The sequence below is a fragment of the Neofelis nebulosa genome, chromosome 1, assembly GCF_028018385.1.
Source record: "Neofelis nebulosa isolate mNeoNeb1 chromosome 1, mNeoNeb1.pri, whole genome shotgun sequence".
In the NCBI taxonomy this organism is placed as follows: domain Eukaryota; kingdom Metazoa; phylum Chordata; class Mammalia; order Carnivora; family Felidae; genus Neofelis; species Neofelis nebulosa.
The window spans coordinates 13673066-13693245 of NC_080782.1; the positions used below are offsets into that span (position 1 = coordinate 13673066).

The 20180-nt window shown below is 47.9% G+C and overlaps 1 protein-coding gene across 4 annotated transcripts in view; it reads right to left on the reverse strand.

Annotated features, from left to right (window-relative positions):
• Positions 1-20180, reverse strand: part of MYO10 (myosin X) — a 229694-nt gene that overhangs the window by 29048 nt on the left and 180466 nt on the right. For all 4 annotated transcript variants that reach the window (XM_058716041.1, XM_058716048.1, XM_058716035.1 and 1 more), the window contains 7 exons: positions 13081-13205; positions 12869-12983; positions 5874-5980; positions 4793-5026; positions 4381-4426; positions 2564-3430; positions 1599-1722 (listed from right to left, as the gene is read on the reverse strand). In XM_058716041.1, the coding sequence (XP_058572024.1) occupies positions 1599-1722; positions 2564-3430; positions 4381-4426; positions 4793-5026; positions 5874-5980; positions 12869-12983; positions 13081-13205 (1618 nt within the window). The remainder of the gene's footprint in view (positions 1-1598; positions 1723-2563; positions 3431-4380; positions 4427-4792; positions 5027-5873; positions 5981-12868; positions 12984-13080; positions 13206-20180) is intronic.

Below are 20180 nucleotides of genomic sequence, written 5' to 3' on the forward strand. Positions count from 1 at the left end.
TAGGATTTTTCAATCTTTTTCATTCAGCACAACCATAAAAATTTCCACTAACCAGTGACTCCAGGCAATAGGAAGATGGTCCCTAAACTAAACCTGGTGGGGTTTCCATGAGCGCCTTGGGGATCTGGGGCTGAGCACAGCAGAAATTTGAAAAGCGAGTGACTGATGTTAGTAACTAGACTGATGTTAAAGACGGGGACGGAAGTAGCAAAAAAAAAAAAAAAAAGAGAGAAATCAAATTAAAAGAAAAACTTAAGTGAAGAAAAGAAAAAATACTGAGGAGGACAAATGATATGAAAAAAGAAATATGTCAGTAGAAGAGGAGAGAAGCAAAGAACAGAAGGAACAGGGAAAGGGAAAACAGAAGAAAAAACTTTTCCATGAAGGAGAAAAGAAGGAAAGGCAAAGCAAATGAAGAAAGACAGCCGCAGAAAAGAAAGCGAAGAGTCAGAGAAGATGCACTCGCTGACCACGAAACGGGGAAGGGAAAGAAAAGGCAGGGCGGAGTGAAGGGTGCCATCCGGCAGACAGTGGTTCTTATCCTTCCCTGCCTCCTCCCCAAGATCCAGACCCCTTCCCGCGTCCAGTCAAGGGGCATGTGGGAAACCAGGCAGTCCCTTCCTTCAGTGATCCAAGTGAAACTCCTACCAAAACATGGTGATGACGGTGACTTCTCACACTCCCTGTCACCGATTCAGAAGTCAGAGTTGACAACAGGAATAAGGTAGGACTATAAGGTTCTAATTAAGTCCTTTTCCAAAAGTAGAATGCTTCCAAGTCCTTAAGTATTTTATTTTTTTAAGTTTCTGTATTAATTTTGAGAGAGAGAGAGAGAGAGAGAGGATTCCAAGCAGGCTCTGCTCTGCCAGCACACAGCCTGACGTGGGGCTTGAACTCTAGGACCAAGAGATCGTGACCTGAGCCTAAATCAAGAGTCCCACACTTAACCCACTGCGCCACCCAGGCGGCCCCGAAGTCCTTAAGTATGAAGGGTCAGCTCAGCGCATTCAAAATTTAATACTCAACACATACAACCAAAATCCTCATCATGAAGGATGGGGCAGACAGCAGGTGTCATAAGCAGTCAAGGCAAGGTGCAGCATTCTCTCAAATCTTTACTGTTCCCCATGGATATGCAAGAAACCCTTCTGGGTTCTTGGACACTGGTGTGGGAGGGAAAAGTGTAGTGTATCATTACAATGGGCTATACCAACTCCTGCAGAAGCATGTGTGTGTGTGGACACGCGTGTGTAAGAGAGAAAAATTGGGGGCAGGGGAGGGGAGATGTAGGAAGGAAGGAAAAGAGCACAGAAATGAGATGGGGAGGCAAGAGAGAGGAGCGAGGGATGGAATATGGTGGCAGGGGCTGCACCCTCTGTCCTAACACGGTGCACCAACCGTGGAGCTTCAAAGCAGCTCTCCATGGCATGATCACGTCACCCATGTCATGGCACCAGGGCACCCTTCACTCACCTAAGAGGACCTAACATCAGGTAAGGGGTAGGGGGAACGGAGACTGACGTTCCTGGTGCCCCTCAATCAGCCCAAGCGATAAGGCTCCACCCCCAACCCTGACACCCTGGTGACACAGGTCATACCTTTCATGTACAGAAAGCTGTGGAAGTAAGGCAGGGTGACACAGCTATACACAGAGTCCCGCCGGTAAGAAAGTTCATCGTCTGTATCAAACCGAGAATCAAAGTCCTCTTCGCTATCTTCAAACTGGACAAGGAGAAGAGAGAGAGAGCCAGTGGTGAGCAAAACAGAAAAAGCAACAAAAATGCCCAGCCATCGATTGACATTGAACAAAACAGAAACCGACAAAGAGGCAACACGTGGATTCATACCATTACAACACCGGTGGTCATCAAAAGAATCTCCAAATACTGACTTTTAAGGTCGAATGGCCCACCCAATGGATACATAAAATGCGAGACAGACTTGAATCCAAAGGCTGTTCTAAAAACACTGCTGTTCAAGGGTATAATTTTAATCAAACCATCCAAGAGTTAATTCCCTTTAAATTACTATGATGAAAATATCTTCAAGTCTTAGAAAATCAAGGGGGTATTTAATGCGCAGTCAATGGGGAAAATTAGAGTAAACTATAAATAAACCCACAAGTTGGAAAGAGCACGTATAAGCACTAAACGGTCCTCCCTTACAACCCGCACAGGGTAGAACATCCCGTGGGGTGGACCGTGAAGCTACGGTAAGGGCCGCTTCTCCAGGATGCCCTTGGCAGTTCTAGCTCTAATTCCGAGCGGGTCGTATTTCCCAACCTGCTGGGAAGCCAGGACAGACCCGGCTCAAGTTTCCACGGACAATGCCAGTTTCCTTAGGCTCGGGGCAAAACGCCAAATTGCAATTCCGGGCTCTGTTCGACCTACAACAGGCACCTCAAAGTTCCATTTGCTGATGCCACTGCTTTCGGCAAGAGAAGGGGGTTTGGGGAGCATCTTCAAGAGCCTGCCTTGGAAATCTTGGCTCGTCCTTCCAGGAGAGGGGGCACCCAGGGTGTGGACTGCAGACCCTCCCCCCTTCCCCCGTGGTCCGCACTCACCGAGGACTGCGCCCCTTCCGAGCTAAAGCGGTAGGCCCCGGAGCTGTTGTAGGTGCCCACGGAGCACCGGTAGTCCGGGGACCACTGGCTGCCGTACGAGTTGGAGAAGGTCACGCTGCTGCCCGAGGTGATGGCGCCGTCCTCGTAGTCGTCCTGGTCGTAGTCGTAGTCGCCGTCCGGGGAGGGGAGGCCCCCGCCGTTCTGGGGCAAGCAGTAGGTGGGCTCCCCTCCGGACGAGCCGCGCTCCGACGGGGCGAGGAGCACCGTGCTGTCCGCGCTGGGGCTCGTGGGCACCACCGTGTCGTTCATGTAGGGGTCCTCCTCCGAGGACTCGTCGCTGGTGCGGATGCCGCTGGTCCGCTGGTCCGAGTGGCCGCGCTCGCTGGGGTTGGGCGAATCCTTGAAGGCGTCGTCGTCCGCCTCGAAGCCCTCGTCCACCTCCTCCTCCGGGTAGGGCTGGCTGAAGTTGAAGCTGGGCTTCTCTGCGCACGCGCTCTCCGCGGGCGCCGCCGGCTCGCCCGAGAACTCGCTGCCCACCGACAGGGAGCGCTCGATGTTGCGGACGCACTCGTCGATCTCGTCGAAGTTGAGCGACTCCAGGAACTCCTGCGCCGCCCGGCACGCCTCGTCCTCCAGCCTCTTGAGCTCCTGGTCCCGCAGCTGCCGCAGCTTCTGCAGGGAGGCCTCGGTCAAGGACAGCTCCTGCCGCTCCTTCATGCGCTGCAGGTCCTCGATCTCCTTCTCCAGCCGGAGGATCTCCTCCACCTGCTTGTTCTCCTTCTGCTTCTCCAGGTCACGGCGCAGCTCGGCCTCCCTCTGACTCTTCTGCAAGGCTTCCAGTTCTTGCTGCTTCCTCGCGGCTTCCTCCTGGGCCGAAGAAGAGGGAAGAGGTCAGCCAGGGTCACTGCGAGGAGGGCAAGCGTCGTTCCCTCCTTTGCAGTCAAGAAGCGCGAGGAGAGGTGGGTGTCAGGGGAAGACGGTGTGTGTGCACCGCCCCCTCCAAGCTGATGCCCGGAAACCTCATCTTCGGTACCTCAGAATGTGTATTTGGAGACAGGGCTTTTATTTCTAAAGTTTATTTTGAGAGAGAGAGAGAGAAAGAGAGAGAGCGAGAGAGCGCCCGAGGGCGCGCCCGAGGGCACGCACAGGGGAGGGACAAAGAGAGAGGGGGAGGGACAAAGAGAGAGGGAGAGGGAATCCCAGGCAGGCTCCATGCTCTCGGCCCGGAGCCCCACGCAGGACTCGATCTCACCAACAGCAAGATCATGACCTGAGCAGAAGTCAAGAGTCCGTCGCTTAACTCACTGAGCCCCCCCCCCCGGCCGCCCCCCGAGAAAGGGCTTTTAGAGAAGTGACGGAGTTAGAACAAGGCCATGAGGAGGTGACTGTCACCGAACGACTGGTGTCCTTATAGGAAGAGGAGACTGGGACACACCAAGACACCAGGGATGCACGCACACGAACGTTTAAGACCTCAGGAGGACACAGGAAGAAGGTGGCCATGTGCAAGCCAAGGAGAGAGGCCTCAGAAGAAACCCAATCTGCTGATAACTTCCTCTTGGGTGTCTAGCCTTCACGATCGTGAGACAACCGTTTCTGTTGTCGAATCCACGTAGGCTGTGGTATTTTGTTATGGCAGGACTAGCAAACTAATACAGTCTTTATAGTCGGTTGTAATGGGTTGCATCATAAAGATCTCCTTTAAAATTCTTCTTGTAGCTTTATACTTTATTTTAGCTTCAAATCCTTGATTCAGAGTGTTTGATGCAGGAAGGAAACGGGTAGACGAGAGGCCGCGTGGTCGTGGCACTCTTTACCTGTTGGGCGCGGAGCTCAGCTTCTCTTCGAGCCCTCTCTCTTTCTCTAAAAACAGTAAAAAAAAAAAAAAAAAAAAAAAAAAGTGAAAATAAACCGAAGCAGAGAAAACATCCTAGAAGCACTTTTCAGAGAGAGCCAACTTTTTAAAAAAAATGCTCTGCTCAAGACAACTTAAAAAGAATGAAGGATGGGACCCTTATCCTTTGGTAAATTACTCACTCTGTGCATGAGTAAGAACGCACAGAAGTCAGCTGTCAATGCTACCAAGGAATTTTATCCCCAAGCCGCCAAGAGGTAATGTTTCAGATAGATGGTTCTGCAGCATCCACTGGGAATTCTTGCTGCAAGAATAGATATTGACTTTAAAACTCAAAAGGCGCCCTCCTCATCCGAGCACGAAAGCTACCATACCTCTCCTCTTCCTCCCGTTTCCTCTGTTCCTCTTCCTCCCGTTTCCTCTTTTCTTCCTCCTCCCGTTTTTCCGCCAGCAGCTGTCTGTAAACTCTCCGAGCGATCTGACCTCGGAGTTGCTTCTGCAAAACTATGGCTGCTTTTTTCAGGTGCAAAAATCTCTTCCTCAGAAGGAACGCTCTGTAATTCTTCTGTATGGTCACCACGCAATAAAGGACCTTTCTGTATTGCTTCCTGAAAATGAACACAGAGCAGCACAACAGAATTGTTGAGGTAACGAGGCTCCGAGCTCTCCAGAGGAGTTTACGTTAATGCTACAAGACAAAAGAACCGGGCCTATTTGGAAAGTCTCATTATAGAGACGGGAGTGAACAGGAGGCCCCTTTGGACAAAACAGAAGAAAAACAAAAGAATAATAACAAACAAAGCTAAAGTAAGAACCCTATCATTGTCTTGGCTAAATAAACCCATAACCCCTAATGCTGACTCTGAATGGTCTTGGCAGAAGTTGGGTTGTAAACAGGACCAAAAGAGATTTGATATAGTCTCCTGTTCCCATGATGGGGGCAGGGGGAGGGGATGGTAAAATGCCACAGCAGGATGGTTTTGTCCTTCAGAAAATGTCACGGCATGGGGTTTCATGTGGCGCTCAGGTCCGCAGAGATGGACAGAACTCAAGTGCACCAGACCAGAAGCTGCCTCGCTGGGCAAACACTGGAGAGCGGGCCTCTGTGGACGCGATGAGATAACAGCAAAGTCCAAACAACCAGACTGCCCGCAGCTTCCATACACGATACAGAGGAACTGGGTAAACGATTTAAATATCTCAGCACTGTCCTCTCCTGCCATGGCTCTAATGGAGATACCAGAAGGCCCCTTTCCTACTTTCTGTCCAGGTCAAGCCAACTGGGCATCTGGCATCGCTAGTTACGAGCACTGACCCGAGACTCTCCATAGCCTGGTCCTAACCTCCATCCAGGTCTACTGTAAATGAAAGCAAATGACAGGGGCTGCCCCGCCCGGGGACACATAGTATGGAAGCCCTCCTCTTGGCGCTTGATGGCCTCTCCCCTCCCCTCACCGTGCTAAGTAGCCCAAGATGTGGGCCCGGATCACCATGGCTGCCCTCGTAACTTCCTCCTCCCGCCGCTTCTCCAGTTTCTGCTCCAGGGATTCTCGGAGGAAGACCTGCCCGAGGGAAAGTGACACATCAGAAGCAAAGAACCTGGCTGGTAAAAGGAGATTCTTTCTGGGTCAGAGATCTCTTGGGGAGGTAAGGCTTTCTTCTCTCTCCATAAGTTTGCTCCAAACACACAGCCGTGCATTCTAGAACTCAAGCTCCAGTGCTTCTCCAACTCCCCTTGGGGAAAGGCTGCTTTGTTTTGTCAACTTTCCCTCTGTCATGTACTAAGACATTTGTAAAACATAGTGAAAATATGTTATTAGAAAGAAAAAGCAAAAATACGGAAAAGTCCCATTTTGGGGGGTTATTATTAGATTCAATAGTCATAACGGACTATGAAGTTGCCATTAAAATTTATAATCACTTATCTCATCATGGGACAAATAGTTCATGAACCAGCACCAGTCCTACACGAAGTGTAAGTCACAAGAAATCTAGAGAGACACCCTATGTTAAAAAAAGGAAAGAGGGGCGCCTGGGTGGTTCAGTTGGCTAAGCATCCAACCTTGGCTCAGGTCACGATCTCATGGTTCGTGGATTCGAGCCCTGCATTGGGCTCTGTGCTGGCAGCACGGAGCCTGCTTGGGATTCTCTCTCCCCATCTCTCTGCCCCTCCTCCGCTCGCACTAGCTGTCTCAAAAGAAAGGAACTTAACAAATAAATAAATAGCTTTATTTAAAAAAATTGAAGACTGAGTTTGAAATTAGAATGGCACCATTTCCACCCCGTCTCAGTTTGGCCATCACAAGAATACCAGAATTGAGACTACAAAGATCGTAGCTATTGGCTGGCCTGTATCTGGGAACAGACACCTGAATCCCACGCTTATGACATAAGGGAAGCATATCTAATTACTGGCATTGTATCAGAATTCCCACAATTTGAAAAGATGTGAAAATATTAAGACCCTCCCTCAATGAAGGTAGCTTCTAATTGTGTAATTGCAGAATTACTGCATGCATAAGAAATTCTGAATCATTCCCTAGAAAAACTAGGTGCCACGTTTTTATGCTCCTCTATTAACAGCGTGGAAACATTTTGGTGGCGGTGGGCAGGGGGCTAAATGACACTCTCTCTCATGATGTTTTGATTTATGCGCCGGTGAGTCATTCTGGCCTATAATGATGCATTATGTTTTCTTAATAGCACATTTCCCCAGACTCTCTGTTCTGTCTCTTCTGACATGTGGGCAAAAAAGCAAATAAAGATTCCTACCACCACGTGACTCACAGAAGCTTTACTTACTCCCACTCTGGATTCCCGAGCACTTGGCAAAACTCTACCACAAACAATTCTCCTAGAAAAGTGTTTCACGGAACCCTCTTCCTATAATTGCAATGATATGCTCGGTTGATGCATGAAGAGACTACATCTTTGACAAAAGAAAAAAAAAAGGATAGAAGCTACAAGTATAAGGCTTATCTATTTATTTTTAACATTTTTATTTTTGAGAAACAGAGCATGAGTTGGAGGGGCAGAGAGAGAGAGACAGAGAGAGAGAGAGAGAGAGAGAGAGAGAGACTGAGAGAATCTGAAGCAGGCTTCAGGCTCTGAGCTGTCAGCACCAAGCCCAACTCAGGGCTCGAACTCATGAACTGTGAGATCATGATCTGTGTCGAAGTCAGACACTTAACTGACTGAGCCACCCAGGCACCCCAGCTTATTTTTTTTAATAATAAAAAGTTTTCAGAAATAGGAATCTGTTTATCAAAACCATGGATTAGAAGTAGTTTTCATCAAGACTGGACTTTAAGTATTTTAACTTCTTTGAGATGTTAACTTCTTTGAGACTATTTTTTTCAATATGAAAGATCTTCCTCTAATGCTGTTGCTTTGATGAGCATTTAAAAGTAAGAAAGTCGGGGCGCCTGGCTGGTTCAGTCGGTTGAGCGTCCGGCTTCGGCTCAGGTCACGATCTCACGGTCTGTGAGTTCGAGCCCCGTGTCGGGCTCTGTGCTGACAGCTCAGAGCCCAGAGCCTGTTTCGGATTCTGTGTCTCCTCTCTCTGACCCTCCCCTGCTCGTGCTCTGTCTCTCTCTCTCTCAAAAATAAATAAACATTAAAAAAAAATTTTTCTTTAAAGTAAGAAAGTCAAATCTTGGAGAAGTATGGTGGTGGGGAAGCTATGATGAAACAAGTGTCAGTTCTAGTGAGCAATATATTTGTTCCAGAACAAATAGAAAGTTTTATGAAGGAAAGAGTGTCCCACACCTTATCGGAAGTCTACGGAACGCCTCGGTTTGAATTACAACCAGAGAAATACCTGCTTTAGTGTTAAGTTTCGCGCCCATCACAAAGAGCTCTCTGCTCTGCCTACTAAATTTACTTCCGCATCTTTTTCTAAACTTTCTTTCACTAACCTCAAGGACAAACAGAGCAAATTACTTCTAGAGACCCAACTCAGCTTCATTAAGAACGTCCACCCCCGGGGGGCCTGGGTGGCTCAACTGGTTAAGCGTCCTACTCAAGTCTCGATCTCACAGTTCGTGGGGTCAAGCCCTACGTCGGGCTCTGGGCCGACGGCATAGATTCTCTCTCTGCTGCTCTCCCGCTCATGCTCACTTTCTCTCTCTCAAAATACATAAATATAAAGAAAAAAAAAATTAAAAAGAACACCCAGTCTGAATTTCTGCAACGACACAGAGAAAGTCACATCACTTTTCCTGGCGCAGTGGTGACCTGCTGTCACGTCCCCCCCTTCCTGGGATGCGGCCAACATGGAGTCGGCATGACTCGGCTGCCATGAACAGACGTAATGCCCTCGCCAGGCCCTGTCAAGCGGCTTAGGAAAGGGCAGTGCCCACTCCAGGGACTGCTCAGCTGAACTCGACTCATATACGAACAAGCTCCTGTGGCTTTTTTTTTCATCCTTATCCTCATAGCTCGAGAGCCTAAGGAGGATTCTAGTAAGATGTCTATAAAAATACCTCTTGCGGGCTCTATTACCAAGGAATAAAGGGGAAAAGGTCTGGCAATGTAGTCCAAGTGGTCAGAGAACTGAAACGTGTCAGAATCACAAGGCAGCGAAATCCAAACCAGGTCACCCTCCCCTCAGCCTCTCGGTGGGGACACACCTGGGAATCCCCCGCACGGGCTGTTCACCGGGGAGGGGGGGGGGGGGGGGTGGGTGGTTCAGGCGGGACTCTCACCTTTTGTACGAACACTTCCCCAGCCGATATGAATCCTTGCCTTCCAAGAACTAAATGTGTTTTATGTAAGCCAACTAATTCAGACCTGGTGCCACGTTTACTTTGCTGACTACAATACTGTCCCCCCCCTTTCCCTCTGTCACGTACGATGGAAATTTCTTTACCAGAAGACTCAGATGGTCATTAGTTTCAAGGCTTTCAATACAAAGACCTGGCAGCAACAACAACCAAAACACATACTGGTGTATAATTGAGTCAAGCACTGGTCAAGGTCAAAGCTATTTAGTGGACACAATTGCAAGGCTCTGATGTTTACATTTACTTCCCAGTGTTTCTGTGAACGGTCACACTTCCGTCCTACTTCTACTTCCAATGTGTCGCCAATTAAGATGTAACTTCCCTTTAAAGATCTCCTCCTCTGGAATGCTTCCCTGAGCACTTCAGTCCACGGGGAGCCCTCTCCTGAAGAAGCTGTGTCTTTATTCCTAGGGGCGATGATACCATATGGCTTATCGTTTGGACATGCATGTCTTCTCTCCCAGCAACGCAGTAACCTGGAGGGCAATGCCCCTGTCATTGTGTCTGTGCGTCCCCTGGGCTATGCCTGGCCCCAAGCCTTGCTTGGGCCTGCTTTTCATAATGTAATTGTAGGTGAAGTTGGACGGGTCCTTGAGAGCTCCAAGAGGTATTCTGTGAGACATCACGATCTCTGCTGTTACTCCCCTGTATAAGGCAGCAGCACAGGGGGAATACATCAGTTGATCGAGAATGCAGGATGTTTGTGATTGAAAATTGTCAGAGCAGATTCATATTGTGTTGCCAAGAACTCCACTTGAACCGTCTTATCTAGAAAGTTTCCCCCCCGGGGGGCTAAATGGGGAATTTCCTCGTTCCATCCCTCACAGATTTTTAGCACTTGACAGACCACTGACTGAGCTCCTAGTAAGGGCACTGTGAAGAAAAACACACAATTAAGTCTACATTCTCTACTGGGGATTGTAGAGAAGGCAACAGGCAATGCCAAGATGGCACGAGAGCACGTCAAGGGTCACGGTGGGACTGAGGTAGAGAGGAGGGAGCTTGACTTGGTTTGGGGGGGTGTTTTTCATGCGGGGTTCAATGGAGAACGTCAAAGTCCATATCTAAGCTGAGACTGGAAGGATGGGTTAGCTAAATGGGTGGGATGGAGCGGGGAAGGAGTAGAATTCCAGGTAGAGAGACCTAGAAACCTGTGAGGACACATCCTAAGGTGACCCCCAGTGAGTTATACCCCTGTTTAATCCTGCAAATGTGGGTGAAACCTCCTGAGACTTCCTTCTAGCAAACAGAATACGGAAAAGGTGATGGGATGTCACTTCTGTGAATGTGTTAACTATGTAAGACTCCCTCGGACGAGACTACAGCGAGATTCCCCTGCTGGCCTTGAAGAAGTCAGCTGCCATGTTGCCAGAGGGCGCTGGACGGATCACATGGTAACTGTGGGGGGCTTCTAGGAGGCGAGAGCAGCCCTAGGGGGCAGCCAGCAAGAACAGGGACCTCAGTCCTACAACCGCAAGTAACTAGACTGTGGCCCCACGTGAGCTGGGAAGAGGACCCGAGCTCCTGAAGGGAATGCAGCCCGGGAGACCCCGACCGGGGACCTAGCTGAGCCACACCTGGGCGTGGGACCCACGACACTGTGAGATAATGGACGTGTGTGGTTCAAGTGACGGGGTTAGTGGTAGTTTGTTACACGGCAACAGATAATTAGCAGAATACCTCTGCCTGCCATCTCTGACCGGTTAGGTGTTTGGATCTTAAATCCCTGGCAAGGATGACGTTCCTCGAGAGTAGAAGAGTTAGGTCCATCCTACACGTTCCCTTGCTGAGGGTCCCCAGATGAAGCCTCCGGACTTGTCGCTGAGGTTATGGACTGAATGTCTGTGCCCTCTCCATCCCCCAACACGATGGGATTTGGAGGGAGGACGTCTAGGAAGTAAGTAGGTTTGGATGAGGTCGGGAGGGTGGGGCCCCATGATGGGATTGGTGCCCCAGTAAGAAGAGGGCGAGAAGCCAGAGCTCTCTCCATGTGAGGACACAGGAAGAGGCCCCTCACCAGAACCTGAACTCACTGGCACCCTGCTCTCAGACATCCAGCCTCCGAAGTTGTGGTAAATAAATGTCTGTTCTTTAAGTCAGTGGTATTTTGTTACAACAGCCCGAATGGACCAGGACAGTCAATCATTCTCCTTCCCCCACTCCCACCCTTTTTTTTTTTTTTAATGTTTATTTATTTTTGAGAGAGAGACAGCGCAAGTGGGGGAGGGGCAGAGAGAGAGAGAAGGGAACAGAGACTCTGAAGCAGGCTCTGTGCTGACAGCAGAGAGCCCGACGCGGGGCTCAAACTCACAAACTGTGAGATCATGACTGGAGCCCAAGCTGGAAGTTTAATCACCTGAGCCACCCAGGTGCCCTCCCTTTTCTTAAAGATTTTTTGGCTAAAAAGAATGTCACAGGGGGCACCTGGGTGGCTCAGTCAGTTTGGTGTCTGACTCTTGATTTTGGCTTGGTTAATGATCTTGTGGCTTGAGCCCTGCACAGGGCTCTGTGGCTGTCCCACGGGGAGCCTGACTGAGATTCTCACCCTCCCTCTCTCTGCCCCTCCCTCGCTTGCGATCTCAAAAATAAATGAACATTAAGAGGCGCCTGGGTGGCTCAGGGGGTTAAGCGTCCGACTCCAGTTCAGGTCAGGATCTTGCCGTTTGTGGGTTCGAGCCCTGCATCAGGCTCTGTGCTGACAGCTGGAGCCTGGAGCCTGCTTTGGGTTCTGCGTCCCCCTGTCTCTGTGTCCCACCCCTGCTCATGCTCTGTCTCTCCCTCTCCCAAAAATAAACATTAAAAAAAAAAATTAATGAACATAAAAAAAAAAAAAAAAACCAAAACAAACAACGTATAGGAGTAGAAACTTTAACATACTTTCCTGGTGCTACACAGCCTCTCTGGTCAGGTCGATCAGACAGGAGGACCACATCTTACCTTTGACGACATGCATATAGTCAAAGGTCGAACCCCCCAGCAGCCTGCCTTTCTGCGCCCCGAGTCACATCTCTGTCTTCCCCGTGTGATGGGGCCCACGAGCAGAGTGAGGAAACAGGAGCAGAAAGGCAAATGAGGTTTCTGGCAGTTCCCGGATACAGGGAGAACAGGTCACACCGCTGATTTTATGGCTAATTTTTGCCATCGGGGCTGAACTGCCTGCCGTTCAGCTCCTGTCTGGAATAAGGGGTCAAGGCCCCACGTCAGCCACACCAGCACGTTCAGAAAATGGACTTCTCTTGGTTTTCTGGACCGGATTTGTGTCAGCCCGATGGGATTTCAGACTGCCGGCTGGTCTCCCGCACGACGGCTCCTGGGGTGTCAGGACGGCATTCAGCAGCGGAATTATCAACAGTTACCAGGGTCTGGGGTCTCCGTTCCTGGAAGTCAGAGCCCAGCATCTCATGGCACTGAACCGCTCATCGGCCAAAACTGGCCGACTGACTGCCTGAATGAAAACACACGCCTACGCACTCAGGAGCCGATGTTCCAGAAAACGGAGTTCCTAGAAAGCCAAGGACTTCAGGTAAAATATTAACCATCCGGGGGACAAGAGGATGGAAGTATGGCAGCGTATCTCCCCCAAGTCAAAACGTGGTCGGTTAGCAGGGGCACAGAACAGGTGCTCAGGGGTTTGGGGGCATGATCGTGCTTTCTCTGCGACCTCACCTTGGTCTTCCCCAGCTGCCACTCACTGTTGGACGAATCGTAGAGCTGCAGCAGGGCCGTGCACTTCCCCCGGATGTCCTCGGGCACAGCCACGTTCCTCATCAGCACTTTATACCTGCAACAGAAACACGCCCGGCGGGCGTCACCTTCCTACGACGGCTCTCTTCCCGGCCCCTCGGAAAAGAAAGAGCATCTATTCGGCCCTGCCTTGCCTTTTGTAAAAATCCTGGAAGGGCCTTCGGACCGCATACCCGGCTTTCCGGATCCTCACCGTCTCCAGCATCCCCGAGTATCGCAGCTGGTTTAGCACAACCGCCTGGTCAAACTGGTCTGGCATCTGAAACGTGCGAGACGGGGATACGTTAACGAGGCCACCCCGTCACCGTTTTGCACACACAGATCCAGACACACACACACACAGAAACCTGCACAAAAATACAGACTAGAAAGTAAACCCCACCCCCAGGTACCCATCACCTGGCTTCAAGGGCCACCACCTTGTCAATCCTGCCCGCTCCCTCCACGAGCCCTTACTCCCTGCCCTTGAATTCTCTAAGTCCTAGACTTCACATCCTGTCATCGATAAATACGGTCAATACCATTTCTTAATATAACCACGACACCATTGTATCTTAACAGAGACCGATAACTTCCTCGTATTAATATCCACGTGCAAATCTCCGTTTTAACTATCATCAAACATACCACCATGTTTCATACTGCTTTTCAAAGAACCTAAACTGTCATCCAGATGTGACTTTATTTACGCTTTGAACTTCATTTCCAAGGCACTGAAAGGGATTTTTTTCGCCAGAGAATATCGTGACCCAGTGAGGGGCTGAGGAAGGGGTGGGCGAGGTTGGGGGTGGGGAGTGGGGAGAAAGAGAGTGCACCAGTGGACCAAAGAGACAAAAATGAAAAAGAATTGTAATTTTCTCGGTATCTAGTCAAATACTCCATTTATTCAGGGTTCTACACGATGCTCACTCGGTAAATTAATCCCAGAAAATGCAAACCAAACACAAAAATCAGACCAAGACTTAATGTTCTGAAATGTATTCTCCTATCCACTCAAGTTACCAAACAAACTGGCAGTGAAGACAGGACAATAGTCTTTCAGAGTAAAGCCCGAAAGTAGGCCATTTCCCACTTACGGCCTTTTGGGCAGTGATTTGTTTTTCAATCTAAACAGCCGTCCCCTTTAATTAATTTGTATTTTGTTATCCTACACAACTGTGAACAAAGTGACTGAAAACCAGGGCCAGAGAATGTAAGTATACTGTTACAAAGTGCAGAAAGAAGAAAAAAAAAAGAGAAAGTGACATAAATTTGCGATCCCCATAAAGGCAGTCATTAACACAAATTTAGGCTTAAAGCCATGTTATCCTGTACACTTCCCAAACTAGCTAAGAATAAATGTGAAGAATGTTCTGCAAATCTCCCCTACGGCTTTTGATGGAACAGCCTGCCATCATCTCCAGCAGGCTGACTTCTCTTATATTTAATTTAGTTTCTTCTACAAACAATGTGGTCAACTTGTCTTTACTCAGCAGTATTCTGGCCGAGTACAGCCAATAAGTTAGGGCAAACATCCAAAAAATTGTGGCTCACTAGTTTTTTGTCTTCGTTATTTAAACATTCTTAGAAAAGAAAAACATAAAAATACAAAAACAAAATTAAATTACCCTTGGTTACTCTTACACCTATCGTTACGTTAAAAAAAAAAAAAACAAGAATGGAGAGAGGCAACAGTTCTGGAAGTATTTGGTTAAAATGCTTCTGTTATATATATTTGGGAATATAATCTGAGCAGTTGCAATGCACGAAGATTAGCATAGAGCTAAAATTAAAAAGCACGGAATAATGCATCAGACTTAGTCAACTTTGTTAAATTCGTAGTCAAAGAAACCCACTGATTTAATATTTAATCACACGACGCTCAAAGACTTTTCTCGATCCCTCTCTCAAGCTCTCCCCACTCCTGACCCATACTGTTTCTCCTCGCCTCTTGTCTTCCCATCCCCATTTAACAAAGTCCACACGATTCCTTAGCTCGGCACCAGTTCCTAGAACGTCCTAAAAAAATATCACAAAAGTGACGCCCCATCCAGAAAGTTCGGCCACACTCACCATCTTCAGCCTCTCCGAGGAACATTCCACCTTCAGCTTGGCTCTCGGGCCAAAATTCATATGGAAACCGACTGCCACACTGACCTTTCCGCCACAGCTAAAGACACTGAACAATAATGAACACCATTCCTGTGCTTTAAAAAGTGCTCGGTCGCCATGACAACCCCTTCCATTCTGGGGCTAATTAGTGTGGTGTGGTTGTAGGATTTCATACAGCCCAGGGAGGGAGGGAGCCACCAGTAGCGGCCACTCTTTCCAGGCTCCCAGCGCGATTGTGTTTCTGCCCCTTTCCTCGTAATTTAACCAGGGAAGGGGGGACCCACAGGCAGATTGTCGCCACGGGCAACCCACACAGCAATCGAGAGGAGGGGGTAAGCCTGTATTTCCACTGGTTCTCTTTTTAGTTTCAGCTTCCTTCCCCGGGGAATTTAATGCTCAAAGATGACACAGCTGGGGGCTGGACAAATCACAACTTAAAGGCATGTGCCTTTCAAAACTTCACCAGTGCACATTGGTCTTTGCTGGTAACTAATTTCCCAGAACCAGAGTCCTTGCTGACAGAGACTGCCTGCAAAGTACGAAACGGGGAAGTTTGGATGGCAACCCATAACATGGGCTTTGGAAGGAACAGCTATAAAGCAGGAAACCAGCTGGTCTTTAAACACCTGTTATGTGCATGGTTCCATGAATCACGCTGGAGGAAGATTAAAAAAAAAAAAAAAAAAGTGGGGCTAGATGATTTATTTTTCCCTTTAATCAACATCCCCCACCACAGTGGTGCATTTGTTACAGCTGATGAATCCGCACTGACACCTCATCACCAGCTAGGGTCCCCAGTTTACATCACAGGGCTTAGTCTTGTGCATTCGAAGGGTTTTGATGTGTAAGGACATACACCCGCCATTAGAGGATGATGCAGAATAGTTTCTCTGCCCTGTAAGTCCTCTGTGCTTCACCTACTCATCTCTACCCCTCCCAAACCCCGGGCATACACTAATCTTCTCACTGTCTCTGTAACTGTTGTTAAACATTTAATTTTATTATTTTTTTCTTATTGTTTTTTAAATATAACTTACGTCAAGTCGGCTAACATACAACATATACAGTGTGCTCTTGGTTTCGGGGGTAGATTCCCATGATTCATCGCTTACATACAACACCCAGTGCTCATCCCAACAAATGCCCTCCACAATGCCCATCCCCCCTTCTCCTCTCTCTCTCGCATCCCCCGCATCGACCCTCAGTTTGTTCTCTGTAGTTAAGAGTCTCTTATGGTTGGCCCCCCCCTCTCTGTTCGAAAACTATCATTTAATTTTTAAAAAAGCAGTTCTAGGGGGTGCCTGGCTTGCTCCGTTGGGTGAGTGTCTGAGTTTGGCTCAGGTCATGATCTCACAGTTCGTGAGTTCAAGCCCCACACAGGGCTCACTGCTGTCAGCAGAGCCTGCTTCAGATCCTCTGTCCCCCTCTCTCTCTGCCCCTCCCCAGCTCTCTCTCTTTCAAAAATAAATGAACGTTTAAAAAAAAAAAAAACAAAAAAAAAAACAAAAAGAAGCACTTTTAGGTTCATAGCAATTGAGAGGAAGTTACAGAGACTTCCCTTAGGCCCCTGTCCACACACACATAGCCTCACAGGGCCTGGATTCTGCTTCCCAGGACCCTTAAACTTGGAAGGGTGCTATGTATGCCAATCCTCAACTCCTCATAAAATAGAAAGCTTAATATGAAACCATATCAAAAATTGAAATTAAGTTCCTTGGGAACACAGAGGAAAGAAAAGCATGAGGGGCTACAGGTGGCACACAATTGGAACCCAGGTCTGACCCGGAGTTTGGGCTCAGACAGCTTCTATTCATTCACCCCTGCAAGGGAAGGGGTGGTCCTCACAGGAAGCAGAACCATAGCTAAGAGGCAGAAAGAGAAGCCGGCATGGCCAGTAGGCAGGCTGGGACAGAGAGGGGCGCAGTGGAGCTGGGCTGCTGTGCTTCCTGCGTCCAACGTCGATGACAATGGTTTTTAAGATAAGGGGCCAGTGGAGGCTTAGAGCACGAGATGAATGCGGTCAGACCCAGGTGTAGAAGGATCCCTTCGCGGGCAGCGGCAAAACCGGAAACAAGACCAGACGGATCGCCAAGTATGTTTCATGCACATCACGAAATATTATGCAGCCATTAGATACAAGACCCAATGACAGATGTTACCAGTTGACTCTCCGTCCTTTTTGCAAGGTTGAGAAGCGATGCAGAGAAGTATGTATACGATGACCTCACCACCACAACAAAAAACAACCCAAAACCAAAAAAACCAAAACCCCTATTTATTAGGTGCCCACGATTACGCAGGCACACCTCACTTTATCCTGCTTCACAGGTACTGTGTTGTGTTGTTTTTTTTTTTTTTAAACAAATTGAAGGCTTGTGGCAAAGCTGTATCAAATCTGTCGGCACCCTTTTTCCAATAGTATTTGCTCACTTTGTCTCTGTGGCCCGTTTTGGGAATTCTTGCGATATTTCAAACTTTTTCGTTGCGATGATTATGACTTGCTCCGATCTCAGATGATGCTTTGCATTTTTTTCTTTTTTAGCAATAAGGCATTTTTAAATTAAGATAAATACACTCCCCCCCCCATTTGTCTATTTTCCTTTTCTTTATTGCACACTCAATAGACTACAGTATAGTATAAACCTAAGTTTTCTATGCAGTGGGACACCAAAAAATTCATTTGGTTTGGTTTTTGTGACGTTCACTTGACTGCGGTGGTCTGGAACCAAAACTGCAGTATCTCTGAGGTATTCCTGCCTAAGTCTAGATACCACACATGCAGAAGAGCACAGGAAGACACATGCTAGCTCGTTACCTAGTAGGGGGCTGATGGGTGCCGGGAAGAAAGACTGCTGAGAAAAGAGAGAATGAAAAAGTTGGGCTGCACTGAAAGAAGGAAATAGCCACATATATACAATATGACTATTTTTCTACATGGCTATAGGTTTTTGAAGATATTTAATGAATAGTATATATATTTTTTTACAAGGTAAAAACCCAGATATTGAGTAGAATCTAGAAGTCCTGCATGGAATAGAGCGAAGAAGGGAAAGAGAAACAGGGAGACCCAAGTGCGAAGCTACTGGAAGGATACTTTAAAGTAGAAACAACCTAAATGTCCATCAACAAATGAATGGATAAGGGTGCTTGGCTGGCTCAGTTGGTGCAGCATGCGACTCTTGATCTTAGGGTTGTGAATTTGAGCCCCACGTAGGGTGTAGATTACTTTAAAAAAATATTAAAACAAACCCCAAGTTTGTGAATGGATAAACACAATATAGTACATCTATTCACACAATGGCATATCATTTGGCCATAAAAAGGAATGAAGCCCCAATACGGGCTATATGAACCGTTAGAACTTTCTACTAAGTGGAAGAAGCCAGTCACTAGAGACCATGTGCACATTTTTGGATTCCATTCATGTGACATGTCCAGAAAGGTAACTCTGCAGAGACAGAATAGAGGGTGTTTAGGGCTGGTGGAAACGGTGGGGGCGGGGGGGGTGGGCGGGGGGAGCAGAGGGAGGGGATAGCCAATGGTAGGAGGTTTCCTTGTGAGGTGATGGAGAAGTTCTAACACGGCGGTGATGGTTGCACTTATCCACGAATATACAAAAAAACCCGAGACAGGATCGAATGTATTTAGTTTCAGGTGGTTCAATTATTTAAAAAAAAAAAAAAAAAATCAGAAAAATTTTTGGCCCCTACAATCTTAAAAAATAAGATTTCAGAATTCCTAGACAAAACAAATGACTGATAGCAGAGCATGCTAAGTAAGACCTCCCCTAAATCCAATTACAAGGAAGCCTGACCTTCTGCAGCTTCAGATCGAAATAAAGGGCAAGCGAGGTGCTGATAAACAGGGCCAGGGCAGGGGAGATGCTTCGCAACTGGAGCCAGAAATAAATGCATTTATAAGTTAATGCATCTGATTACCCTGAACATTACCTCGCCCTTCATAATTCTGTAAATATTGCATAAAGATCCTAAGAAGTATGAAAGCAGACTTGGAAATAGCTGCCTGTCTGTAGTTCAAGGACACTCAGTCTGTGCTTACCGCAGAAAATACAGTGAGTTCATGATCGGTGCATCCTCAAAGGCCTAGTGTTTCTCTGCATTTGAGAGATCTCTCAGAAACCAGCAGAGGAGCCCTGAGAAGTCAGGCGGAGTGGGAACCTGGCCTGCCACCCACGGGCCCGGGGAGTTTGGCGGGGGCCGGCTGGTACTTCAGGGAGAAGATACTTCTCTACTGGGCGGACGGGGTGGTTAGAAGGGTAGAGGATTCTATTTTGTAGATGAGGAAACTACAGTGAGCAAGTCTCCATGACCTGGTCAAGTTCGTTTTAATACTTCCTTAAATCAAAGAGTTAGAAAATTAAGTCTCAAAGAGCTTAGCATTCCCAAAAACTAGTATATGAATCAAAATTGTACACAACAGGGACACCTGCCTGGTTTGGTCCGTAGAGCTTACGATGCCTTTTTAAAAAAAAAAACAAAAAACACGTTTATTTATTATTGAGAGAGAGAGAGAGAGAGAGAGAGACAGAAGATGAGTATGGGAAGGGCAGACAGAGAGGGGAGACAGGATCGGAAGCAGGCTCCAGGCTCTGAGCTGTCAGATGGAGCACGAAGCAGGGCTTGAACCCACAAACTGCGAAATCATGACCTGAGCTGAAGCCAGACGCTTAACCGACTGGGCCACCCAGGCGCCCCGAGCTTGCGACTCTCGATCTCGGGGCTGGGAGTTCAAGCCCCACAGTGGATACGGAGATTGCTTAAAAAGAGGATCTTAAAAACAACAACAAAAAACTTGTACACATCATTTTCCTACCGAAGTGTTATAAAATCGGAGGCGTATTTTCATAGGGTACAATTCTCAAAGGAATAAGCTGCAAACTTCTTCAGGGAAAAGAGGAGGATGGAGTCTAAGCAGAAAATGTGCCCTACATCCCAGGAGCATCCCATCTTCTGGGAATACATCTGAGGGACGTCAGCATCAGGAGAGGCCTCAGGGACCACCCTGCAGGTGCTGACTTGGTCTAAATACAGATGATGCAATCATCACAGCTTCAAGGGGAACGTAGATCAGAAACTGGTTCACCACGCTGGGAGTTCAGCTGCATATATCGACATGGCTAGTG